The following is a 27842-nucleotide window of genomic DNA, read 5'->3' as shown; positions in this document are numbered from 1 at the left end:
AGTATTCTTATATACAACTTTCATTAAAAACTTGAAAAAAAAAAAAGAAATGGGTACCAAAGAAAATACAATTCACATAACGCTCTTAATGATCCATATATGGATCAAACTATGTCTTCAAGATGGACTTCCTGGGACATCCCTGGTGGCGCAGTGGTTAAGAATCCGCCTGCCAAGGCAGGGGACACAGGTTCGAGCCCTGGTCTGGGAAGATCCCACGTGCCGCGGAGCAGCTAAGCCCGTGTGCCACAACGACTGAGCCTGTGCTCTAGAGCCCGTGAGCTGCAACTACTGAGCCCGTGAGCCACGACTGCTGAGCCTGTGCACCTAGAGCCCCTACTCTGCAGCAAGAGAAGCCACTGCAATGAGAAGCCCGCGCACCACAACGAAGAGTAGCCCCCACTCGCCACAACTAGAGAAAGCCTGCGCGCAGCAACAAAGACCCAACGCAGCCAAAAATAAATAAATTAATTAATTAAAAAAAAGATGGACTTCCTTCTTCCAGCCTTGACACTAACAGTGATGGCGGCCTCTGTTGCTAGTGGCCAAAGAGTGGCACTGCAGATGCTGGAGGATCCCAGTGCTCTCCAGAAGTCAAGGCTTTGCTTTGGTTTTGGAAAGACCTTATAAAAATTTGAGAATGTGGAGGGTGTGTGTGTGTGTGTGTGTGTGTGTGTGTGTGTGTGTGTGTGTGTGTGTGTGTTGGGGAGGGATTCCCAGAATTGGGACCAGAGTGAGCAGTGAATGGACTTGACTACTTTTGGGCTTGAGGTCCCTCCCAATCCAAGGGTCACCCCAGAAAATCCAGGGCCAACCAGATGGCCTTAACTACTTTGAAATGAAGAAGAGTAGCCAAGACATAAGGGGAAATCATCAGAAGCTCCTAACCCATCTCTCTGGTTCTCTAAGACACTCACAGCTGGTAGTTATCCACGGTGTGACCTCTGAGCTCCACCAGAATCCAGGGATGCAAGCAGAGGTTCAGTGACCTCCAAAAGCTGAGCCTGTGGGCTTCAGCCAGATGGGGCACCTCGCACACCCCCACGGGAGACTCTGCTCTAGGGGAGCAAGGGCAGGAGCGGGGGCAGGAGGTCCAGGCTCCTCTCAGCCACAGTTTGCTCTTCCTGCAGCCCCCGAGCTCCAGCAGCATGAGAACGAGAAACAGAGCTGTGTGCTGCTGATACAGGGACTTTGTGTCAGGTCCTTGGGAAAAGAAGATGGGCCTCAGGGCCTCTCATGCAGGGTGATCTGTCATCATTTTCTGGGAGCTAATTATAAGCCAGAAACCAGAACTTCACCAATTTTGGACTCTCCTCCGAGGACAGCAGACAGCTGACAAAGGCTGCTTTCAGTTTAACTTTGGGCAAATGGTCCAACATGCTGTGACCTAGATTTCTCGGCTGTAAAATAAGATCAAACAACTTGTCTGAAACTGGGCCACGACAACGTCGTGAAAGGTGCTGTATAAGCCAGGGGCTGTGGAATCATGGCGTCTCAGAAGCCTGACAAGATCATTTGGTTCATCCCCTACCTTCACACAGGCACATGCTTACGGAGTCTACACAGAGGAGGGGCTGTTCTCATTTTATCATCCTTCTGAGCAGATTTCACACCGTTGTCAGGCAGTTTTGATAGTTGACAGCTTACTAAGAAATCCCCCTTTGTTGTCCTAACTCCCACGTCCTGCATCCCCCGCACCACCCTGTCCATCGTCCTTGGCGGTATCCCTGGTACTCGCTGTGCTGACGACGACCCTCCCGTTGCTGCCCCAGGTAAGGGCCATGCCTCCGAGGCAGAAGTCAACATCTCCGGAGAAAAGAGACAATCCAGAGATCTCCGCCAGGAAAGAAGAACGTGGAGGGACGGGAGGCGACCCTTCAGGACCTACACGAGCTTAGAGGACTCCCACGGGGTGGGGGTTATAAAAGGCTTCTGCCTCATGGAGGGAGTGCAGGAGCTGGACCAGGAGTTGTCCATGGGAAGGACCTCAGGACGAACATGTGACAGCTGTGTGCATAACTGTCGGTTGCCCATGGCTGAATGTGCTTTCTTGTCCGCTTGGCTACACTCCAGATCCCCCCAGGATAAGCATTCCCTCCACCCTTCCCTCGGGAGGGAACTTTGATGGAAATTTTCAGGGGTACTGGATCATAGCATTTGCTTTGTGAGAATATTTGCTGTTGTCCCTATTCATCTTGCTGGCCAGATGTTTCCTGGTCCTTCTCTAATTGCTTTATTCATTCCACAAACATTTATGGAGCACCTACCATGTGCTACGTGTGGAGGACTAGCTGTGAGCACCGTATGCCTGGTGCCTGTCCTCAGGGAGTGTCCAGTCTACAGAGAGGGGCTCTCCTGTTCCTGAGCCTGGGCTCCTGCCTTCCCCTTGATGTCCCCATCGCAGGCTCTGCCCTGACACTAGCCTGCTGCCCAGGTGGAGCACCCCTCCCGGACTGTCTCCCTGTTGTGTACCAGCAGTACCTTCTATTTATTTTATTATTTTATTTTTTTAACATCTTTATTGGAGTATAATTGCTTTACAACAGTGTGTTAGTTTCTGCTATATAACAAACTGAATCAGCTATATGTATACATATATCCCCATATCGCTTCCCTCTTGCGTCTCCCTCCCACCCTCCCTATCCCACCCCTCTAGGTGGTCACAAAGCACCGAGCTGATCTCCCTGTGCTATGCGGCTGCTTCCCACTAGCTATCTATTTTACGTTTGGTAGTGTATATATGTCCATGCTACTCTCTCACTTCGTCCCAGCTTACCCTTCCCCCTCCTCATGTCCTCAAGTCCATTCTCTACGTATGCATCTTTATTCCTGTCCTGCCCCTAGGTTCTTCAGAACCATTTTTTTTTTTAGATTCTGTATATACGTGTTAGCATACGGTGTTTGTTTTTCTCTTTCTGACTTACTTCACTCCGTATGACAGACTCTAGGGCCATCCACCTGACTACAAACAATGCAATTTCGTTTCTTTTTATGGCTGAGTAATATTCCATTGTATATTAGTGCCACATCTTCTTTATCCATTCATCTGTTGATGGACACTTAGGTTGCTTCCATGTCCTGGCTATTGTAAATAGCCACCAGCACCTTCTCAATGTGTGTGTGCTCTCTGCAGGAGGACTCCCAGCCAGACAATCCTGTGCTCTGCTTAGGAAATGATGTTAGGAAGGTACGTGGTCCAGGGGGTTCCAAAGGGGTCAGTGGTGCTGTGTGGATGCTGGGCTACTTCTGATCCAGGGATCGCTCATTTCAGGACTGTACTGTTTCAGAACAGTCATAACTAACAAAGAAAATCCACTAGGTTGCTATTAAAGGAGCCAGATGCTCACTCACATGTCCTCAACAATGAGTCACAGTTCATCCCCAGACTTAATGAAATAACAAAGCTTGATGAAGCCCCTGGTACCAGGAACATGAGTGATAAGTTAAGGGGCCTTGGTAATAGGACTGGGCTTTCTGGCACAGGACCAAGCCCTCACCAGCCAGTTTCAAGCCACCAGTGTGGAGAGATCACAACCATCTTGCTGTCATTCCAACCCCTTGGCTTGGCATCGTCCGGCAGAGACAGGGTGAGAGTTAAACAGACGACACAGGATGAAACAAGGCAGTGCTATTTTAGAGGCAGGTAATGTGCAGGTCACCCACACAGGCGTTTTGCCTCTCGATCAGCTCTCCCTCCTAACTACCTTAGCGTGTTTTCTAGAAGCGAGGAAGGAGAAATTTTAATGTTCTGTGGGCACTCTTATGAAGTGTTTAGAAAAAGATGAAACTTAAAACCTGCCTGAAACGAGAGTTTGGAATGACCTCTTAATGCTCACATCCACATTTTCCCAGCTGAGTTCCTCTGCAGCCTTTGGCCACAGCCCTCAGGGTGAATGTAGCACTGAGCAGAGGGGAGGAGTGCCCAGGCAGAAGCCTCGGGAACTGCTGGCTCTGTTAGGATTAGCATATGATGTATGTTGGGTGTTTTCCCAGACGCATCTCCCCAAATATCATGATACAATTATTTATATTTATTATAGAAGAGAAAAAATTCTGGGGAAATTAAACTGCCTGACTAGGAATGCTGATTGTTTTTCTTTCATCTGTTTCTTAGGAAAAATAGGCCTTTCACTGAAGGGGGCAGGAGAACAGAGACCCATGAAATCTAGCTCCCTCTTCTGCCTGTGAATCCAACATACCCCATCTGAGGTGTAACTGGGTTTGTTGGTCTTTGCCCATGGCGGGTAGTTTGGAGTCTGGGTACTTGCAGCACTGTTAGTAATAGTCGGAGCATCTAATTACTTCTAAGGATATGGAAACTATAACTGCATATCTTCATATCGAATTGATATCTGCCTTTAAAAGTGAATTGGGAAGGGCTTCCCCGGTGGTGCAGTGGTTGAAAGTCCGCCTGCCGATGCAGGGGACGCGGGTTCGTGCCCCGGTCCGGGAGGATCCCACATGCTGTGGAGCGGCTGGGCCCGTGAGCGATGGCCGCTGGGCCTGCGCGTCTGGAGCCTGTGCTCCGCAACGGGAGAGGCCACAACAGTGAGAGGCCCGTGTACCGCAAAAAAAAAAAAAAAAAAAAAGTGAATTGGGAAGTGAATTTTGGAGTGTCACATCTTATTTTTCCATTGACTTGCATTATTAAATAGGAATGTATTCCTTTAGAAGAAAAAAAAAGGATTTTAATAAAACTCCATGAAGGAATACATCACATACACAGAATACTAAAGTTTTTGTATAAAATCCTAATAAGGATACCGAAAATCAGTTACAAAATGTAAACAGAAACCTTTGGGTGTTAATTTTCATGACAGTTGCCTAACGTTCTATAAAAGGAGCAGCAATGACAGCCCAGCTGCAGAGAACATTCTGGACAGGAAGTCAATTTTCACGAACTCTTTTCTAAAACCATATAGCAGCATAAAGTGCTATTTTTTTCCCTCTGTTGATCAGATCCTGTATCCTAGAACCTTGAGAGGCTAATCTGTGGCATGATTACCTTAAAACTTTGGGTTTGATTGGATCTGAAAGGAGAAACAAATCAGGAGCACTGTATCAGTCAGGATAGGCTAGGTTTTGCTGTGACAACAAACAGCCCCAACCAGAGTTTATTTCTTGTTCTTACCATGCGTCCATTGAAAACTGACAGGGAGCTGTACTCACTGGGGCCACTCAGGGACCCAGGCTGGCAGGGCAGCTTCTACCATACGTGCTGCTAAGAGGGAAACGGAGGTCTCTGAGGGCTCACACCAGCAGTGAAATGCTCAGCCCACAAGAAACACAGATTTCTACTATCACTCATTGCTAGAACTAACCACACGGCCCCACCCCTCCAGAAAAATCCAGGTACGCCCTGTCCTGTGCCTGGGTGGGGAAGAGGAATCCGGGGAACAGTGCTAATGTCCACCGACGGCGTTTGCTGATACACTTTCAACCATGAAAGAGGAGGAAGCAAAGCTGGGACTCACCCCCGGGGAAGGCAAAGGAAGGGAAAGAGTCTCCAGGAAACGTACGTGGAACCAGCTTCCTAGTCTGTGAGGGGAAGAGAATCCTTTTCCAAACAAACAAACTCTGAGAAAGGTCATCACCAAAATACCGTCAATGAAGAAAATTGAGAAGGATTTACTAAATTTAGACAGAAGGAAAATGATCTCGGATGGAAGCTCTGAGATTAGAGATATGGGGAATGTGGGGTATATTGGTTTCCCGATGTTGCTGTAAGAAAGTTCTACAAATGTCAGGCGTAAAACAACACAAATCTATTCTCTGGCAGTTCTGGAAGTCAGAAGTCCAAAGTTAGTTTTCTTGGGCTACCGTCAAGGTGTCGGCAGGGCTGGTTCCTCTGGAGGGTTTGTGGGAGAATTTGTTTCCTTGCCTTTTCCAGCTTTTAGTGCCACCTGCATTCCTTAGCTCGTGGCCCCTTCCTCCCTCTCAAAGTGCATCACCGTGGTCTCTGCCTCCAGCACCGCACTGCCCTCTCCTCTATTCCAGCTCCCTCTCGTTCTCACCATTGTGAATACACTGGGCCCAGCCAGATAACGCGGAATAATCTCCCATTTCAAAGTCCCTATTTCCATGTAAGGTACCAGAGTCACAGGTTCCAGGGATTAGATGCGGACATCTTTGGGGGAGAGGGTGTCATTGTCCTGCTTACCACGCCAGGTAAATATCTGCCAAAGCAAGGTCGGTGTAGCTGTATCAGACAAAGTGGACATTAGGGCAAAAGTCATCCCTAACGATCAAGCGGTGCACTGATTATTTTACCGTCATACATTGGTAAAATAATCAGTGCACCAGGAAGACACAATAATTTGTAACATGTATACCCATCGTAGAACTTGTCAACATCCTACAGCCAAAGACCACTAGGAAGACACTTGTATACTTAAACATTGGGTGCAACCAGGCAATTTCATGTAAAAGTCAAGAAAGCACAACCCGAAGAGAGTAAGCCCCTGTGCATGGTAGGTGCTCCATCAGGTCCAGCCGACTGGAAGACACTGTCAGGAAACAGCATTTCCAGGCCACCGCTCTACGGGAAGCCCTGCCCTGCTTTGTCTGAATGGCTAATGCCTCGTGTGAGCCTTGGTTCTGCATCAGAGCTTCTGGACTCTGTGGTGGTGGTGGTGGTGGGGGGCTGGACTCCATGGCCCTGCCTCTTCCCCCTGGTCTTTCACCTTCTGTGGTCACCTGTGGAGGGGGATGCACTGAGGCCACTGGCTGTTTCCCTGTAGACCCCCCTTTCTCTCTGATGACAGTAAGGTCCCCTCTGGCCCATCATCCGGGACCCAAAGCCACCCTACTGAAGCCCTCCTACACCCAGGACTGAACACACCACTCCCGGGAGATGCCGCTCCTCTTCCTGCTGGGCCTGACTCAGCACCTCTGGCCCGTCCTTCCTCCTTCCGTTCTCAGCCTTTCATGCCATCCACATGTCCTGGATGAGGGTCACAGGGTCTTCTGTTGCTGTCCCTCATCCCTCCAAGCAAGGGTCTGTTTTGATGCCCACACTTCTGAGTGAGCATCACACAGCCCTTCACCACGTCGTCTTATTTACTGGATCCTCACCACAGCTGGGTGATGCTTTTACGCTCCTTTTAAAGCCAAGGAACAAATCTTCAGTGGTTGAATTTCCCACTTTAGTGAGCTGACGGGCATGGGCATTCCCAGCGCCTCTGACACTTCATCTCTCTCTAGGGCACATTCACTTACTCATCCACTTACAAGTAATTTGGGTGGTGATACATGCGATGAAAACCACGCCAAGTCAGGGGACAGAGAGTGGCCACCTTGGAGGAGTAGGGGGCAGTCAGGAAAGGCTTCTTGGGGGAACTGATGAGGGTGCCGGTTGAGCAGAGCCATGTGAAGGCTCGGAGAGCAGCTTCTGCAGAGAGAACAGCAATGCAAAGGCCCTGTGGTGGAAACCATCTTGGCGGGTTTGGGGACCTCACGGTCTGGTCTGTCGGGGTGAGAAGAGCAGAGTGAGTGCAGGGGAGGAGGGAGCCGCATGGGCTGAGCCCAGACCAGGCAGGGCTTTCTGCTAGTGGAAAGGTGTTGGAACACCTGTTCATAAATGAACACACGTTGGGTGATGCTGTTCACAGAGCAGTGTAGGTTCTGCAGGTAAATTAAGGGCTTCTGGGTCCAAGATCAACATAACAGCAGTTGCATTTTGGTATAACAGCAACAAACAGAAGATGACACAGAAATATGAGAAACTTGGGGAAAAATAACTAAATATTTACAAGACTTCTGTGGTTTGTATTGAGCATAAAAGAAGACCCAGAGGAACATAGACAATGTACACGGACTAAAGACTCAGTGGGTTAAAGACATCAACCCTCCTCTAATTAATCTAGAGAGTCAATGCAGTCTCAAAAAACCCAACTGGGTTTGTCTTGTGGGACTCCAGAATCTGATTCTAGAATGCATGTAGAAATGTGAAAACCCACGCAGGGTCGGGATCGTGGCTCACTCTCGGGGAGAGGCAGGAGGATGGACAAGGGGGAGGGGGCTGCACGGGCCCCTCTAAGGAAAGGACAGCGTTCTCTTCATCTGGGTGGTGGTGACTGTGGTGTTTATTTTCTAATCTGTAGCTGATATATTCCACATTAAAAAAATAGTGAAAAATAAAAGCATCAGTGGAGAGGGTGTCTGGGAAGGAGCTGGACTGAGGATCCAGGCAAGAAGTGCTGAGGGTGTGAACCAAGTGCTGGCTGGGAGAATGGAGAGGCAAGGGTGGCGTCCTAAAGCCTCCAGGTGGTGGCCCCCAGCGTTAGACCCCAGGGGGGTGGACCCCAGGGCGTCAGTAACTGATGCTCCACTGAATAAGGGCAAGGGAATTGTCTAGAACACCCAGTGACTCCCAGGTTTCCAGCTAGGAGACTGGATGATCCGTGGTGGGTAGGGTAGCCGGGGAGTGGGTTGGAAGGGGTGATACATTCTGTTCAGGGCAAGTTGAGTTTGGGATACTTGTGGGAACACCCGAGCAGATTGTTTAGTAGTCAGATGTAAGGACTGTAGCTCCGCAGAGCCAGTAACCAGCTGCCTTTGAAAAATGTCCAGCTGCTAAAGATTGCTCCATGGGGTGCCTTCCTCTTTCTACTTGTCAGGAGAGGCCAGAAACTCCCCCAGGCGCTGGTAATTTTGCAGCCTGAGTCACTGAATGGCCTTTCTCTCGTGGTTCATCTTTCTTTACCTAAGCACAGAGTTTAATGATTTTTCAGGCTCCTTTTCCCTCAGTTATAATGTGGAACTGCTCATTATGGTACTTACGAAGCTCATTTCCCACGTAAACCTTACTAGAAATCTAATTCCTTCACTATAAAAGGGCAACACAATAACCTCAGCTTCCCAGGCTAAGTGGAGGAGAGAGGCACGGAAAGCTACATGTAAACAGGAAAGGCAGAGGGAGTGAAGGAAAATGTAATCCTTATTCTAGGCCCTGGGGAGCTTGAGGGGAGGGTCCGTCTGCTCTGTGGACCCGTATCTGGGACTCTGCCGCAGTGTCTGGGGCAGGAGCACCACGGGATCACCTGGAGAGAGGTGACCTTCCATCACCTATCTAGCCCAGGCAGGTAGAGTGACCTGCTAAGGGCACGTGGCTGGAGGGACAGTCAGGGCTGGGGCTGGGGGCAGAGAGGTGCCAATGCCCACGGCTTGAGAAGCACTCAGCCTTTCATGACCCTGGGAGTGACTGTTTCCTTAAGATTTTGCACCCAAGGCACTTCTCTTGCCTTGACTAGCCCTGGCCCCAGGGTCGCAGACCCAGGACAAAAACTCAGACCTTGCGATGCCTCGTTCACTGTTCTTTCTGCTGTACCAGCCTCTGTTGGATCATCTTTCACAGTTCAGCTCGCCAGGCACCTCAGGGCCCCTCTCTTCGCCCTGGCGCTCTGCTCGTACTTATCTCAGAGTGCTGATCGTCGTCAGCCGTTTCCACCACTGGGAGGGGAGGCCCCCGACCGCCTCTTCCGGGAGCGCCCCAGGCGGTGCTGGACAAGGAAGCACGTGAGGAAGCACCATTCCTTGAGGTATCCCCCTAACCGGAGGGAGCAGGGAGGTTTGGAGAAATCCTAGTCCTCACTCCTTTGCGTCACAGCTTGTCTCTATTGAGTTAGAGGTTTTGACTGTTAATTAGACCTTCTATTAATCACATGCCCAGGGACAGCCAGTCTCAAGCTTGTCAAAATAGCCCCTAAGAAGCAACCCCTAAGGTGAGACATGTAACTAAGTCCCCTAACTCTGCAGCCTGCCTCGTCAGACCCCAGCTGGACTGCATTCTGTTGGGTGGTCTTCCTGGTACCTGCTTTTTAGAAACTGCCCCACCCCCATTCCATCCATCCTTCCGTCCATGGAGACTGCCATGTTTTTAACAATGCAACCCGGTTTCCCCACTATATTCGACTGGCCCAGGGGTGGGCAAACTGCAAAATCGGAGGCAATTCCTCGTACAGGAGTTTAGAATTGGGCCTGGTAGAAAAATCAGTCTCTCTCTAGGGGCTAAATTGTGATGTGGAAGTCTATGGCCACTTCTGTTTCAGTTTTGAGGTCTGAGAAAGAGAAAGTAGACCTGAAAGGGAGAGAAATGAAGCAGAGATGAGGGCCAGAGAGGTGGAGGGCCAGAGAGGTGGAGGGCCAGCTTCCCTGTGATTCCAGCTTTGGTTCCTGAGCCCAGGGTCCAGGAATCCATGAGCTTCCCTAGGTCACGAGGGGTTCTGCTCCTTGTAACCAGAAAAGTCCTGGTGAACTCAGGACTCAGCACAAGGGCGCTTGATGACCCCTCTGCCCGATGTCGGGACCCAGCCTTGTAGCAGGGATCGGGACCCTGTTCTGGGTAAGGCCTGGCGTCCTGGACGCTCTCAGCTGGACCTTTGCTTTTCTCACCCTGGACTTGCAGCTGAGTCCTGCCTCCTCTGACTGGCTTCCTTGAGGGTGACCACGGGTTCTTTCCCTGCCTGGGGCCTCTACTGCTGGACTCACCTTCTAGGTTCTGCCCACCTGTGGGGACACCCAGCTCTTTGGCTGGACCCACATCATCTACTGCTGTGTCCCGTGAACCTCTTGCTTTACTGCCTTTGAACCTACTCTCAGCATCTCTTTGGGGTCAGTCTCCCCAGATGCTCCTTTCCTGAGCCTCTCCCTGCCTTCCTGACGATGGAGTGAATCCTGGGGGCAAAGCCTCGCTGAATCCTAAGATACACAGTCTGCTTGTTTGTGTTTTATGTTTCCTTAAAAATTGAGGAAGGGGACTTCCCTGGTGGTGCAGTGGTTAAGACTCCGCACTCCCAATGCAGGCAGCCGAGTTCCATCCCTGGTCAGGGAACTAGATCCCACATGCGTGCCACAACTAAGGAGCCCACGTGCTGCAACCAAATAAATAAATAAATACTTTTTAAAAATTGAGGAGGATTGTCCCTCAAGCTCCTGAAAAAGGTAATTGAAGATCATGATTAGTGCCAAAGTCTTCACAAGTCAAAAAAAAATGGGTGGAAACACTGCATCTTGCCCCACTCATACCTGTGGTGCCGAGTTGGGGTGGACATAAAAACCATCAAACAGGCAACCTCAAAAACACCCACATCATACCAATAAACTACTTAGATATTCACCACCCATATAGACAGACATCCCCCTAGATTCACTAGCCACTTTATCAAAAATTTAATACTAAATCTGACACAAGCCACATAACACAGCCATATAAATATCACTTGTACACAACAAGTTGATGTAGCGTAAACCTCTAAAGCAGGGCACTGAAAACACCTAGATGGGCTTGCTAGTTCCACAAACACACAGGTTTGGTCTCAGCCTTTCTTTTAATTTTTAACAGAATGACACATGCAAGTATCCACCCTCTGGTGAGAATGCCCCCTAAATCACTGCGGTTAAAAGGAGCAGGTATCAAGCACTCTGTGCCAGTAGCTCACAGCGCCGTGCTCAGCTACACCCCTGCAGGAGACAGCAGTGATCAAAATGAAGCCATAAACGAAAGTTCGACTAAGCCATACTAATTAAGGCTGGTACATTTCGTGCCAGCCACAAGGGTCATATGGTCAACCCAAGTTAATAGAAATATGGCGTGAAGCGTGTTAAAGAGTAATGCAAAATAAAGTTAAATTTTAATTACGCTGTAAAAAGCCATAATTAAAGTAAAAATAGACTAAAAAGTGACTTTAGCACATCCTGATTACACGACAGCTAAGACCCAAACTGGGATTAGATACCCCACTATGCTTAGCCCTAAACCCAAATAATTACAAGAACTAGATTATTCGCCAGAGTACTACTAGCAACAGTTTAAAACTCAAAAGACTTGGCAGTGCTTCACACCCCTCTAGAGGAGCCTGTCTATAATCGATGAACCCTGATAAACCTCACCAACCCTTGGTAATTCAGTCTATATACCGCCTTCTTCAGCAAACCCTAAAAAGGAGTAAAAGTAAGCACAACTAGAGCGCATAAAAACATTAGGTCAAGGTGTAACCCATGGGGTGGGAAGAAATGGGCTACATTTTCTACACCAAGAACATTCTCTTACCTACACGAAAGTTTTTATGAAACCTAAAAACCAAAGGAGGATTTAGTAGTAAATTAAGAGTACAGTGCTTAGTTGAATAAGTGCATGAAGCACACACACACCACCCATCACCCTCCTCGAGTATTATGACAAAAATCACAACCTATTGGCAGATACTAGTCGATTGTATGAGGAGATAAGTGGTAACAAGGTAAGCATACTGGAAGGTGTGCTTGGATAAATCAAAGCATAGCTTAAATAAAGCACCTAGAAGATTTCATAACCTCTGAATGCCTTGAACTAAATCTAGCCCACACCCCTCCCCATTATAATAGCATGAACCGATCAAATAAAACATTCACCTAACATTTAAAGTATAGGAGACAGAAATTTAAATACTAATGGTGCTATAGAGAAAGTACTGTAAGGGAATGGTAAAAGAAACATTAAAAGTAACAAAAAGCAAAGCTTACCCCTTGTACCTTTTGCATAATGATTTAACCAGCAAAATTTTAACAAAGAGAACTTAAGTTAAACCATCTGAAACCAGGCGGGCTACTTATGAACAGTTACTAGAACAAACTCATCTATGTGGCAAAATAGTGAGAAGATTTGTAAGTAGAGGTGACAAGCCTAATGAGCCTGGTTGTCCAGAAAAAGAATTTCAGTTCAACGTTAAATAATACCAAGAACCCCTTATAAGTTCCAGTGTATATTTAAACGTCAGTCGAAACATTAGTCGAAAAAACACAAAACAGCTTTTTAGAGATGGGTACAACCTTAACTAGAGAGTAAAAACAAACAACACCATAGTTAGCTTAAAAGCAGCCATCAATTAAGAAAACATTCAAGCTCAACAATAAATATATCTTAATGTCAATATTAAATAAATTAACATCTAGTCTTATTACTGGACTAATCTATAAAATTATAGAAGCAATACTGTTAATATAAGTAACAAGACACATTTCTCCTTGCACAAGTTTACATCAGCAACTAATAATATACTGATAATTAACAGTAAATAAATATAGCCCAACACTAAACTATTTATTAAATACACTGTTAATCCAACACAGGTGTGCACCCAAGGAAAGATTTAAAAAAGTAAAAGGAACTCAGCAAACACAAACCCTGTCTGTTTACCAAAACATCACCTCTAGCATCACTAGTATTAGAGGCACCGTCTGCCCAGTGACAACTGTTAAATGGCCGTGGTATCCTGACCGTGCAAAGGTAGCATAATAATTTGTTCTCTAAATAAGGACTTGCATGAATGGCCACAGGAGGGTTTTACTGTCTCTTACTTTTAATCAGTGAAATTGACCTCCCCGTGAAAGGCGGGGATAACAAAATAAGACGAGAAGACCCTATGGAGTTTCAATTAGTTAATCCAAAAAAAAAAAAACAAAACAATTAAACCACCAAGGGATAACAAAATTTCACATGGATTGACAATTTTGGTTGAGGTGACCTCAGAGCACAAAAATACCTCCGAGTGATTAAACCTTAGACCACTAGTCAAAGCATAGCATCACTTATTGATCCAAAAAATTGATCAACGGAACAAGTTACCCTAGGGATAACAGCACAATCCTATTCTAGAGTCCACATCGACAATAGGGTTTACGACCTCGATGTTGGATCAGGACACCCCAGTCGTGTAACCGCTATTAAAAGTTCGTTTGTTCAACGATTAAAGTCCTACGTGATCTGAGTTCAGACCGGAGCAACCCAGGTCGGTTTCTGTCTATTATGTATTTCTCCCAGTACAAAAGGACAAGAGAAATAAGGCCCACTTTAAACAAGTGCCTTTAAAACAATTAATGATATAATCTCAACTTAATAAGCAAACACAAGACCAGGGTTTTAGTTAGGGTGGCAGAGCCCAGTAATTGCATAAAACTTAAACCTTTATACCCAAAGCTTCAAACCGTCTCCCTAACAAAATGTTTATAATCAACATCCTAATGCTTGTTATTCCTATTCTTTTAGCCGTAGCATTGTTAACATTAGGAGAATAAAAAATCCTAGGCTACATACAACTCCGAAAAGGACCAAACATTGTAGAACCACATGACCTACTTCAGCCCATTACCGATGCAATCAAACTGTTCATTAAAGAACCACTACGACCAGCTACATCTTCCACCTCCATATTATCATCGCACCAATCCTAGCCCTGACTCTAGCCCTAACAATATGAATTCCCCTACCCATGCCATACCCCCTCATTAACATAAACCTAGGGGTGCTATTTATACCAGCCATATCAAGTCCAGCCATGCACTCTATCTTATGGTCCGGATGAGCCTCCAACTCAAAATATGCACTAATCAGGGCTCTACAAGCAGTGGCACAATCTCATGCGAGTTAACACTAGCAATTTTTCTCTTATCTGTACTTGTAATAAATGGGTCTTTCACCCTATCAACCCCCACCACAACACAGGAGCAACTATGGCTGATCTTCCCATCATGGCCACTGGACATAATATGATTTATTTCTGCCCTAGCAGAGACCATCCGAGCCCCGCTGGATCTAACAGGAGAGTCCGAGCTCGTATCTGGCTTTAATGTAGAATACTCAGCAGGCCTTTTCGCTATGTTTTTCCTAGCAGAATACGTTAACATCATTATAATAAATATATTCACAACAATCCTGTTCCTGGGAGCATTTCACAACCCACATACACCAGAGCTACATACAATCAACTTCATCATCAAAACACTGTTATTAACAATGTCCTTCCTATGATTCGAGTGTCCTACCCGCAATTCCAATATGACTGGTTAATACGCCTACTCTGAAAAAATTTCCTGCCTTTAACACTAGCCCTGTGCATATGACACATATCACTACCCATCATAATGGCAAGCATCCCCCCACAAACATAAGGAATATGTCTGATAAAAGAGTTACTTTGATAGAGTAAATAATAGAGGTTCAAGTCATTTCTAGAGCTATAGGAGCTGAGCCTACCCTTGAGAATTCAGAATTCTCCATGCTACCATATTACACCACATTCTATAGTAAGGTCAGCTAAATAAGCTATCGGGCCCATACCCCGTAAATATTGGTTTATATCCTTCCCGTAAACTCCATTACTTCTATCATTATTTTAACAACTGTTGTTTTAGCAACTATGGTTGTAATAACCAGCTTCCACTGATTACTAGTCTGAATTGGATTTGAAATAAATATGCTAGCCATTATCTCTGTTGTAATAAAAAATTTCATCCCATGAGCCATAGAAGCCTCCACTAAATATTTCTTAACACAAGCTACCGCATCAATATTACTTATATTAGCAGTCATCATCGATTTACTCTATTCCAGCCAATGGACCATTACAAAAATATTCAACCCAGCAGCATCAAACAGTAATAACAATAGCCCTGGCCATAAAGCTAGGACTACCCCCCTTTCACTTCTGAGTGCCCAAAGTAACACAAGGCATCCCATTAATGGCAGGTCTAATCCTGTTGACATGACAAAAACTTGCACCCCTATCAGTTGTTTACCAAATCTCGCCACCAATCAACCTAAACCTAATACCATCCGTATCCATGTTGTCCATTCTAATTGGAGGGTGAGGTGGGTTAAATCAAATCCAACTCCGAAAAATCGTGGCCTACTCATCAATCGCCCACATAGGATGAATAACAGCCATCTTACTATACAACCCAACTGTAACAACGCTAAACCTAGTAACCTACATTATAATAACTCTCACTGTATTCATATTATTCATTCACAGCTCAGCCACCACTACATTATCACTGTCTCACACATGAAACAAAATACCTCTTCTCACAGCCCTTACCCTAGCCGCCCTGCTGTCGACAGGAGGACTCCCGCCGCTGTCAGGCTTCATGCCCAGATGAATAGTTATCCACGAAATGACAAAAAACAATATCGTTATTCTACCCACACTAGTAGCCATCACAGCACTACTTAACTTGTATTTCTACATGCGACTCACTCCACAGCTCTGACCACATTCCCCTCCACAAACAACATAAAAATAAAATGGCAATTTGACTCTACAAAGCAAGTAATCCTACCAACCATGATGGTAATATCCACGATACTCCTGCCTCTCACACCAATAGTATCAGTGTTGGAATAGGAATTTAGGTTAAACCAGACCAAGGGCCTTCAAAGCCCTGAGCAAGTATAACTTACTTAATTCCTGCCTAATAAGGGTTGCAAGGCTATATCCTACATCAATTGAATGCAAATCAAACACTTTAATTAAGCTAAATCCTCACTAGATTGGAGGGCTACATCTCTCAAGAATTTTTAGTTAACAGCTAAATACCCTAGTCAACTGGCTTCAGTCTTCTCCTGCCCCCAGGGAAAAAAAGCCGGGAGAAGCCCTGGCAGAATTGAAGCTGCTTCTTTGAATTTGCAATTCAATATGAACAATTCACCACAGGGCCTGGTAAAAACAGTACTTAACCCCTGTCTTTAGATTTACAGTCTAATGCTTACTCAGCCATTTTACCTGTGTTCATAAACCGCTGATTATTCTCAGCCAACCACAAAGACATCGGTACTTTATACTTGCTCTTTGGTGCCTGAGCCAGAATAGTAGGTGCTGGCCTGAGCCTACTGATTCGTGTTGAACTAGGCCAGCCTGGAACACTACTCGGGGACGACCAAATCTACAAGGTAGTAGTAAGAGCCCATGCGTTTGTAATGACTTATAGTCATGCCCTTCATAATTGGTGGCTTCAGAAATTGACTGGTGCCTCTAATGATCAGAGCATCTGATACGGCTTTCCGCTGTATAAATACCATGAGTTTTTGACTACTCCCCCCTTCTTTCTTATTACTGCTGGCATCGTCAGTAGTTGAAGCCGGTGCAGGTAGAGGCTGAACTGTGTACCTGCCCTTGGATAGAACCTTAGCACACGCAGGGGCTTCAGTTGACCTTACTATTTTTTCCCTACATTTAGCTGGTATATCCTCACTTCTAGGGGCTATTAATTTTATTACCACTATTATCAATATAAAGCCACCTGCTATGTCCCAATATCAAGCACCACTATTTGTATGATCAATATTAATCACAGCAGTATTACTTCTATTACCATTACCTGCACTAGCAGCCGGAATCACTATACTCCTAACTGACCGAAACTTAAACACAGCCTTTTTGGACCCTGCTGGAGAAGGGGATCCAGTCTTATACCAACACCTGTTCTCATTCTTTGGACACCCTGAAGTATCTGTTTTAATCCTACCTGGGTTTGGGATAATTTCACACATTGTAACCTATTACTCAGGGAAAAAAAGAGCCTTTCGGATATATGGGCATGGTGTGAACTATAATATCAATCGGATTCTTAGGGTTCATTGTATGAGCCCACCACATGTTCACAGTAGGTATAGGCGTTGACACACAAGCATATTTTCCATCAGCCACTATAATTACTGCTGTCGCAACAGGGGTAAAAGTGTTTAGTTGACTAGCAACACTACACGGGGGTCATATTAAATGGTCCGCAACCATGATGGGGGCCCTAGGTTTCATATTCCTTTTCACAGTTGGTGGGTTAACAGGTATTGTCCTAGCTAACTCATCATTAGATATTGTCCTTCATGATACCTACTACGTAGTTGCACATTTTCACTACGTACTCTCAATAGGAGCCGTCTTCGCTATCATAGGAGGGTTTGTGCACTGATTCCCACTATTCCCAGGATATACACTCAACTCAACGTGAGCAGAAATTCACTTCATAATCATATTTGTAGGCATCAACATAACCTTCCCACAACATATCTTAGGTCTATCCAGCATGCCTCGACGATACTCCGACTACCCAGATGCCTACACAGCATGAAATACTGTTTCATCAATAGGCTCATTCACCTCACTAACAGCTGACATGTTGATAATTTTCATTATCTGAGAGGCATTCGCATCCAAACGAGAAGTCCTACCAGTAGAACTTACTACTACAAATTTAGAGTGGTTCAATGGATGTCCTCCACCATATCACACATTTGAGGGACCGACTTAACATCAATCTAAAATAATCAGGAAAGGAAGGAATCGAACCCTCTTTTATCGGTTTTAAGCCAACACCGTAACCATCAACCTGCCACGTCTTCTGTCACAAAGGGAGCGAGGACCAAGGGCCCAGGACAATTTTGGGCGTCTGAAGCATCTCACCTTCAGACAGAGGGCAGGAGCAGTGCATAAACCCAGACGTTGCTCAGCAAAGCGCTAGTGGGAAATAAAGGGAGAGTCATCCTGGGCTCTTCCTCGGGGTGTCTGCAGCTTCTGTCTCCCTGTAATCCAGAGACTCAGAGCTGGCCCAGCCCCGGGGAGGTAGGAATCTGAATTTTGGGAAAAACTAAAACATGGGGGCAAAGAAAAGTCATTTAACTTTTTATTTGGATGTAATTTCAAATTTACAGAAAAACTTCAAAAATAAGAATAGTAAAAGGAACATTAATAAACCCTTCACCTAGATTCACCTGTTGTTAACATTTTAATCCATCTGCTTTACTGCTTTATCATTCTCTCTCTCTCTCTCTCTCTCTCTCTCTCTCTCTCTCTCTCTCCCCCCTCATCTCAATTTTTTTCTGAACCATTTGGGAGTAAGTTACATATACCAAGAACCTTTCCCCCTAAATACTTCAGTGTGTATTTTCTAAGAACAGGGATATCCTTTTACATAACCAAAGTCATCAACTTCATGAATTTTCATTGATAATTTTTTTTGTTTGTTTGTTTTGCGGTACGTGGGCCTCTCACTGTTGTGGCCTCTCCCGTTGCGGAGCACAGGCTCCGGACGCGCAGGCTCAGCGGCCATGGCTCAAGGGCCCAGCCACTCTGCCGCATGTGGGATCCTCCCGGACCGGGGCACGAACCCGTGTCCCCTGCATCGGCAGGCAGACTCTCAACCACTGGGCCACCAGGGAAGTCCATAGATTGATAATTTTAACTTAATGTACTCTTCATTTTCAAATTTTGTCAGTTGACCAATAATGAGCTTTCTAGCATTTCTCCAGGACAGGAGCTAGTCCAGGGTCGGATATTACATTTAGTTGTTATGTCTATTTTGCCTCTTTAATCTAGAGGTTTCTTCTTTGCAATGACCTTTGAGGTCTTCAGATCCTGCATGGTCAGGGTTGACTTGCAGAAGGACAGAATGGTCTCCAGTGAGTTGCATCAGAAAGGGACTTAGCAAAGGATATTAAATTGCTTACAGAATCATTGCAACATCTAAGGCAATGGATTATAAACTGAAACCTCCAGCTTCAGAATCGTATGTCTAGGTCCTGAATCACACTACACCATCAAGATCGCTGCTCAGTGCCCTGCCTCTGGACCCCCATGAGCTAGTGACCAGACACTGGGGGTGGGGCAGCCTCTGGCCACGCTGATGAAGCAAAGCCTGATGTCTCCGTGGGTGTGCTCGCCAACAGGCATGGGGGTTAGGGGGGCAGCAGAAGTGCAGCCTCCACCTCACTCTCTCCAGATGGTCCACATCCACACCCTTGGCTGCAAGGAGTCTGGGAACTGCCGTCTCCCATGTTTCCACCTGCATCACATCCAGCTGCCTTCCTCGGTTTCCTATGTTGATTAAGCAGCAGCCCTCCTAAGAGTTGAGACGTGGCCCAGTCCCACACTCTCCTTGCCTCAAGCAAATCCAAGAGCCCCAGCTTTCGTAACAAAAGTTCTGAAGATCAGAGGGAAGCTGGCTTCGAGACCAACCTTATGGCTCAGACCTGAGGGGTAGCCTTTGATTCTGCACTTCTCCCCAGACTCATCGTTTTGGGACAGTAAAGCTAATAGGAAAAGCAGTGACCGGAGTCAGTAGATAAAAGCATCCCTTGAGATTATCACGGCTCCGCAAAGACTGGCAGGTGAGGATTGAACAGTTACAGTGCAAATCAAGGGTAGAGCCAAGGAGGGTGGCAAGCACGTGGCCCAGCATCCGAGGCTGGGTTGGGGCTGGGTCACCGTTGCAGAGGCGTTTCTGGGGCTCTGGAGCAGACGGCTCAATAGTGCAGGGGGAGGTGGGGACCGGGGTCCAGGCAGGAGTGGGCCCTGAGGCCTCCGCTGACGGATTATTCAGGGGCCAGCCGCTTCCGTTTTGGAATTCTCCAGACCAGCTGCTTTCTCCTGGACCCCTTATCTTCCCCTTTTCACCTTTCCCCTGTCCAGCGAGCCGCACTGCGCCACCGGGCAGCAAGTTCTAATCTTGGCTTTGCCACTAGATCAAGTCACTAAATTTTTCAAACCGTGAATGTATGTGAAGCCATACCATAAACTATCAACGACAGATAAGGGGGATTATTGTTATTATTGACTTTGAACTTTTCATACCTCCACTTAACACCAGATACACTGTAAGTGGGCCATAAATATTAAATATAAAAATGATAATGACGTGGCGACATGCTTACGAAGGAGTGTTGCTTGGTGCGCCCGCTACCCCTCCTTCTGTTGTAGGGACACCGCCACACTTAGGAGCACGCCGTCAAAATTCACCGCCACTGAAGATTCTGGAAGGGAAAGCTCAGTCACTGCCGACAGCCTCACCACTTCCGGTTCTCATCCAGGGAAAACTAGTCATGCAGCAATTATTTTCAAGATGGGGAAGAGAGAAAGGAAATGAATAATTAGGAGGAACTGAAGAGTTGCAGATTTCCCTTTGCTCAGAGCTGGTGGATCAAGATGCCTCTTTTCATCCCACGCTTGCCTTACTTTCAAGTGTGTAAAGTAAGGAGAGGGTGTTGGAGGGCAGGAAAAGAGAGAGGCGAACAAGAGAGACGAGGAAAAGAAAAGCAAACTTCCTGCTACAGGGAAGGCAAGTTATTGCTATTCTATCAGAAAAATAAAACTGCAAGAAATTACCGTAGGCAAGGAAGGATCCTAATTCTTTATGGGAATCCTGGTGGCCCCAAGGGGAGTGTGCCTGCCCATCCCTGGGTCCCTGTCCTGTGGCCCTTCTCACTCCACGTCTGTCTCCCCTGCCCCCCAGCTCTCCTGCGTGGACTGTCCGTGAGCAAATGACTAGTAGTCCCACCACACAGCCCCTTATCTTCGGCTGAAAGTCCATTAAGTGAGAACAGTTTCCCCCTTTGCTGACTGGCTCTGGGGCAGGCACCACACTGGGCACTTTGCATGGGGGTCAGGCTTCCCAGGTGGAACCTCCACAGGGTGCCCAGGAGGAGGGCTGCCGGCCTGCCTGCAGGACCCGTGGAGCCCCTGCGAGCAGTCTCTTTGTGGGCCCTCTGGGGAGGGGGCTCTCTGAAGGGTATGAGAGCTGCTCCTCAAGTTTGGTGCCAGGGCAGCGAGACGCTGGGGAGCCTTCCCAGATTCCGGGGGTGCCCAGCACCCTAAGACAGAGCGCCCCATGCTCCCGATCAAGGCACTTACCGTGCCGGGTTACAGCCGTCCCCCGCTAGCCTGTGAGCCCCGTGAGGCCAGGCCCTGCTTTTCTTTTGTTCACCACTGTATGCCCAGCGCAGAGTGCAAGGGTAAGTAGTATGTACTGAAGACGTACCAGTTGCACGAGTGAATGAAGGGGTTGGGCGGGGGACAGGCGTTCTAAGAACTACCAGGGCCTGTCCCCTCCCATCCTGCTGCTTACCCTGCACGTGGCCTCGTGCAAGAGGGCACAGGGAAATGGCCAATGGGAATGGAGAGACAAGCCACCTACGATCTAGAGGACGGCTCAGCAGACGCCCTGGAAGCTAGCAACTTGAGCAGCCACCGGAGATGCCACCAGTGTCCTCAACGGCGTTGGGTGTTTGGGTCTTTTCCACAGCTTCAGTGTTGTGGGTCCTCCAGGCTTTGGGGCAAAGCACCAAGTGTCTCATCTTCCCATCCCACCAAAGTAGGCCAAGGTACGGGGGTGGGGCGGGGGAGTGGCCGACCCCACGGCATGGCTGGGCACTGCTCCTGAGGACAGGGGAGTCCAGCCAGGCACGGCCAGGGCCAACTGGAAAGGAATTGGGTGGAGAGAGAAGGCCCACGCAGCCCAGGCTTCAGGAATGCCAAAATGAGGTCTAGTTGGCATGGCCTGAAGAAACCCACAAGCAACATAATTACCCCCACCAGGCAGGTTCTCTTTATCACCCTCTCTTTGCTGATGAGAGTGGCTGGGTTGCTTGTGCTGGGTTACAAGGCTGGTGCCTATCCGGCTGCCTCTTTCAGGATGCTGGTGCACCTGCCCGGGCTCAGCTTGACCTTGAGGCCCTGAAAGAAGACCCGACATTGGGGAGACTTAGGGAAATTGGAAGAGCCGGCCCAGGAGGCAACCACACCAGCTGGTGGACGGATGCATCCTGGGAAAGGAGCTCCAGCCTCACTGGGTGGTGGGATGTGTCCTGATGAAGCAGACACTATGGCGTGCCCTGGTGGTGTGTCCTGTGGCCACAGTCTCGGTCAGAGGAGAGAACTTTGCAGCCAGGACGGCAAGATAGGGCATCGATCTCACATGCCAATGAAGGTGTGTGCCAGGCTCCTCCCGCGTGTGGAAATGGGAAAGCGAAGGAATGATTTGAGTAACAAACACGTGGCTTCGGGCATCGCACACAGAGGCAGTAAATTAGATGCTCGGGTGAGTTATCGGGGCAAAAAGGCAAAAACCCAACTTAGGATATTCTGCCAAATGGAATAAATCCAAAGTAATTGGGTTGCTAAGCATTACCCACCACAAAGGAAACCATAACATATCTTGGTTAAAAAACATACGGAAGATAAACACAAGCTGACTTACTCACTGGGGAAATCATGATTATTTTTCCAGAGAGGGCCACAGTGAAGGGCTGTGCCTTCGGTGTAAAGCGTTCGGTAAATATTTACCGAGTCCTTGCGTTTTGTGTGTTCCTGATGGTCTAGAGTGGTGGCTGCTGCTTTGGACTCAGACGCCACATGGCTGGTTGACATCCTGTCTTCATATTGTTCTGTCTGAAACCCCAAAAAAGGCCATTGGGGTTTAGAAGGATAGATGTCTTTCTGGGAAGATGTGGATTTGGGAGGCACGACTGCACCCTTTGAAGGACAATGTCTCGTGCCCCTGCAGAGCCTGGGAGGCTGGAGGAAGGCAGGATTGTCCCAGACATGGTGATTCATGCTTGACAATCGTCAGAGAAACCACTTGCAGACCTGCTGAAAACCTCATTGTGTCCCACTTAAGAGGCTGTGTTCTGGCTTGATGGAGACCTGGTAACACACAGTTCTGTTCAGTCCTCATTCTGCAGTATCCGGAACGGCCTCATCCCAGCTGTGGACCAGGCTTTCAGAGGCACGGCCAGAGAGGCTGGCTCCCAGGGAGATTAGGACAGCTCATGTTTGCAGTGCTTGCCCATGCTGTCTCTGTGTAGGTGTGACACTGACTTAGTCTGACAGATGACAGTGCTGAGGCTCAGAGAGGTTAAGTAAGTTGCCCGAGGTGACACAGCCAACGATTAGCAGAGGTGGGATATAACACTTGACCACTCTGCCATCGGGCCTCTCCCAGACGGGGAGGCGTCAGAGCTGGGTAACTGGGGAAGCAGCCATAGGTTTGCGTTTGTTACGGCCACATCCAGTTCTGGCATTTCTCCTTTTTGGTGTTCTCCTTCTTCCCAGAGAAGGAAATGATGCAGATGCCAGCTGTGATTTCCAGGGCTCAGGGAGCGTCCATTGGACAAAGCATAGATACCAGCAGATGCAGACTGGTGTCACTGGTGGAGAACGTTCAGGTGTGTGACAAGCCAGTGACACAGATGTAAAAGCGACACAGTGTCTCAGTGAGGGTTCATATAGAAGCACCGTTGATACAGTGTACAAATGGTGATTTATATTTGTCTCCTAGGAAATAATCACTAGTCCAGAGGTAGAAAACTCACGTGGCCTGTGGCCCTGGCAGGTGGCACAAAGTGATACAGAAGGGCCAGCTTAATCAGAGTGCACTTGCAGCTCTGGGTCCTGCGGGAAAGTGGCTTCGCCGGCAGCTGCAGCCACCGGGCGGGTTAGACATTCTGCTCACTCATAGCTGCAGTGTCCCTGCCCACGAAACCCATCTGCACAGAGGAGGGCTCCAGCGTGGTTGAAAGGATCGTCATACAGGGAAGAGGGGTGCTCTTTATGCTCCCCACTCCTTTCCCTAACATCCAGTATCACTCTGCTCGGGGTTGTCACCAAGGCATTCATTCATTCATCCAGCCCTCACTGTTATCCCTCATCATTCATTCAGCGTCATGGTCTGTCATGCTGAGCTGAACGCTGGTTATGAAAGTGGAGAAAACACAACCCCTGTCTTCAAGTTGCTAGCTGTTCAGAAAGCAGATAGACCTGTTAAACAAGTACAGTGCTGTGGGTTATGCACTTGTTATGTGGGTTATGCACGCTTGGGTTATGTGGGTTATGCATGCTTGGAGATGCCATGCCTGAGAGCTGGGCTGGGGCTTTTCCAGAGAGAAGAGCCTACAGCTGGATAATAAGGATGAATGGGAGTGTCCCCAGGTGGAGGGCAGTGAGGCAGGCAGGAAGGGACATCTCAGTCTGTGGAAGCAGTGCAGACAAGAAATCACAATTGGTTGGCTAGTCAAATAATCCTTCTGGCCACCCTAGCTTCCAGTCTGCTGATCAATCCTAAATGCGACACTGGTTTATTTTTCTGAAAACCTAGTTTTCACCATGTCACTCTCCTGTGGCAACCCTTTCGTGGCTTAGGACGAAAACCCCAGTGTCCTTTTTTTAAAAGTATAGTTGATTTACGATATTGTGTTAGTTTCAGGTGTAGAGCAAAGTGAATCAGTTATATATATATATTTTCAGATTATTTTCCATTATAGTTTATTATAGATATTGAATATAGTTCCCTGTGTTTTACGGTAAATCCTGTTGCTTATCTATTTTATGTATAGTAGTTTGTATCTGTTAATCCCATAGTTCTGTTTATCCCTCCCCCGCCCCCCTTTTCCCCTTTGGTAACCGTAAGTTTGCTTTCTGTCTGTGAGTCTGTTTCTAAAACCCCAGTGTCTTGATTGGTGCCCAAGGCCCTCCACTGTCTGAGACCCACCCACTGCTGGGCAGATGTCCTGCCCCCTGTGCCCAGCTAGCCTCTCCTTTAACCAGTGCAGGTCTCTGAAATCTCCAGCCTTGGGGGGAAACTCAAAGCCTCAGAGGCCACAGATCCCATAAGAGTGGGAGGTGGCAGAGCAGATGACAGCAGGACACCTGTGACAGCAGACCGTTGGCCATTGGCGTTTCCCCGCCAGGTCTCCTGATGGCCGTGCTGGGTAGGGCCTTGCGGGGCTGTCCCGGAGGCTGTTCCAGGCTCAGTCCTGCCTCCAGGCCCTGGTCCAGGCTGGGCCCTCTCCTGCCATGTCCTCCTCTCCTGTCCATCTCCTGTCCTTTCCTCAGCACTTAACCTCCCATGAAACTTCCTAAAATACTCCAGGAAACAAAAGCTTGCCTCCTGCCATACCCAAAACAAATCTGTCCAAAACCGGCTTCATCTTCCTTTTCCAAACTAGAGGAGTGCAGTCGCTGATTTAACAGCATCCTCACTTGTACTCGTCTGGAAAGCACCGTTTGTCCTTGATTCACAGGGAGTAAATCTCCTGGCTGTGCAGTCAGAGTGTCTGGGTTCAAATCTGTGACTTGGGTCACTGACTTAACCTTTCTGAGCCTCAGATCCCTCATCTACATCAGGGCCAATAACAGGCTTTCCTCTAGGAGTTGGTGACGTTGGCCCCGCTGGCACCACGCTGGGCTTGCTAAGGACTCAGATGATCCCTGCTTCTCCTCCATCTCCTAAATCATCCCTACGGAGGAGTGCTTTTCCATCATGGAGTTTGTGCCCGAGCCTCACACCTCGGGCAAGCAGGCTCCTGTTAGGAATATTATTAGGGCCGATTTCCCTCAACATCCCATCCTTCCCCTCCTCCCCATGGGGATGCACTGGCCCAGTGACCGGCTGCTGGGGCGGAGGAGACCTCCAGACACAAGATGATACGAAAGGGGGAAGAGAAAGAGTTCATGTTCTGGGAAAACAAAGCAAAGAAATATCTGTGTTGATATTTGAGATGGCCGGCAGCCCCCCTTCCCTCTGGGGAAAGAAAAGCTGGGCCCAGGCTCCCTTTCATGGGGTGGGGGGGTTGGCCCAGGCCCCACTTTCGAGGCCACAGCCCCACCTGGTGGCGCTGTCACCACACGGTCACCTCTCTTGCTGGGGCCCGACTGTCACTGTCCTCCTACTGACAAGAATCTGCCCGTGATTTCAGCACCAAACACAGTATCTGATTTACTTCCTCTACAATAAACCGTTGCCACTGGGAAAGTTCTATTCATTCCTGTCCCAACGAGACTTCCATCTTGGGCAAAACATTCTTTTCTAAAGGGGAAATGCCATTTCGGCAACATAAATCTGACATACCTCATACTCGCCTGGATTGTAGGGAAGCGCCCATTTCTCTAGGATAAAAAAGTCACCTTCCAGGATGATACCTGCACAGGTAGCCTGCCTCCCTCTACGCATCTCCTGCTTCCTCCTGTGCCCCCGCTGCTCCCCCTCAGCATCCTGCTACGGGTCTGGGCACCTGCCAGCCCCTCCTGGGAACGGTCTTCCCCTTCCTGGCTGGTTCCTCAGGTTCATTCTGAGCTGCACCCAAATACCACCTGTCTAAGGGAGCCCTTCACTCTGTGCCCTCAACGATAAAACCATGATCGTGTGTCCTCTCCCTTATGACATTGGGAAGTGTCTTTGTCTCTTATTATCTGTTTCTCTCCCACCTACAACGTGAGGATCCCTCATGTTTCACGTTTGTGTTACTGGTCTTGTTCTCTGTTTTCCTGGCAGCATATAGTGCCCTGGCTATAGACACACTCCATAACCATTTGTTGAATGAACTCATTAATTTATCTTTCAAAACTGGGCTCCTCTGCCAGCTCAGCAGCCCTTGCCTGTGCCAGGGCAAGGACCGGGGAACGAGAGGAATGACAGTGATTTTGCAGGAAGCAGTGAGATCACTGAGCGTGTGGATTGGCCTGTCTCGGAAGAGATCACTGACTTCCTCATTAACTCACTGAGCAGGTCGCCTGGACCAGTGCGGCTGGGTCTCCCCTGTGCTGGCAAGAGACTCGCATCCCTTTTCAGTAACCTTTCCAAGTGCCTCAGCTGTCACTGGGCCTTTCTTGTCTCTAACATGGAGGGGTGTGTGTGTGTGCGTGCGCGCACGTGCACGAGCCTTGACTCTCACGCCCTCTGTGCACGGTGAGGGGAGGAAGGGTATTTTGTTGTGGACCCTCCTTAGGCTATTTTTGCTGCTTCGGAGACTAAAAGTGCCCCAAAGAGGGCGGAGGAGCAGCGGATAAACCCTCACTGTTGTGCTTACACCGTTCTCGCACAGAGCTCTCAGTTAAGGGATAAAGAGGCCATTTAATTTCCGAGCACTGGCGCCTAATAACCATGACTGTCAGCAGGTGTCACTGTCCCACAAGACGTGAAGTGCAGGGACGGACCCATAGATCTGGGTGGGGGGAGGGGAACCGGAAGAGGCTGGTCCTAAAGCAAGGGGTGAGCAGCGACGTCTCTGGGGTCATTCACATGCTGGTTTACGGGGCAAAGTAGCACATGTCTGGTCTCCTAACCTCCCTTGAGCCAGGGTGAACCTTTTAGTTAGTTCACTTAGCTTATTTTCTTTTGTGGGGATGTGTTTGTCATTTGTATTTTTTTCAGTGCCATCCACTTTCTCTATTGGACACTGACTTGGGAGCCGTGGGGGGCTGGGACCTTCCCGAGCCCGCCCAAACAATCTGCATGGTCACTAGCCCTTCTCTGCCTGTCCA

General features: G+C 48.0%; 1 protein-coding gene across 1 annotated transcript in view; it reads left to right on the top strand.

Moving 5' to 3' along the window:
• Window positions 1–10297: 10297 nt before the first annotated feature.
• Window positions 10298–27842, top strand: part of GTF3A (general transcription factor IIIA) — a gene marked incomplete at its 5' end in the record, with an annotated part of 81503 nt that continues 63958 nt past the window's right edge. Inside the window, one exon of the mRNA XM_079721642.1 lies at window positions 10298–10342. Coding sequence (XP_079577768.1) covers window positions 10298–10342 — 45 coding nt within the window. The remainder of the gene's footprint in view (window positions 10343–27842) is intronic.

The sequence above is a fragment of the Hyperoodon ampullatus genome (assembly GCF_949752795.1).
Source record: "Hyperoodon ampullatus genome assembly, chromosome: 16".
NCBI lineage: Eukaryota > Metazoa > Chordata > Mammalia > Artiodactyla > Ziphiidae > Hyperoodon > Hyperoodon ampullatus.
The sequence above is the reverse complement of the archived record's forward strand: the minus strand, read 5'-3'. Positions and strand labels throughout refer to the sequence as shown.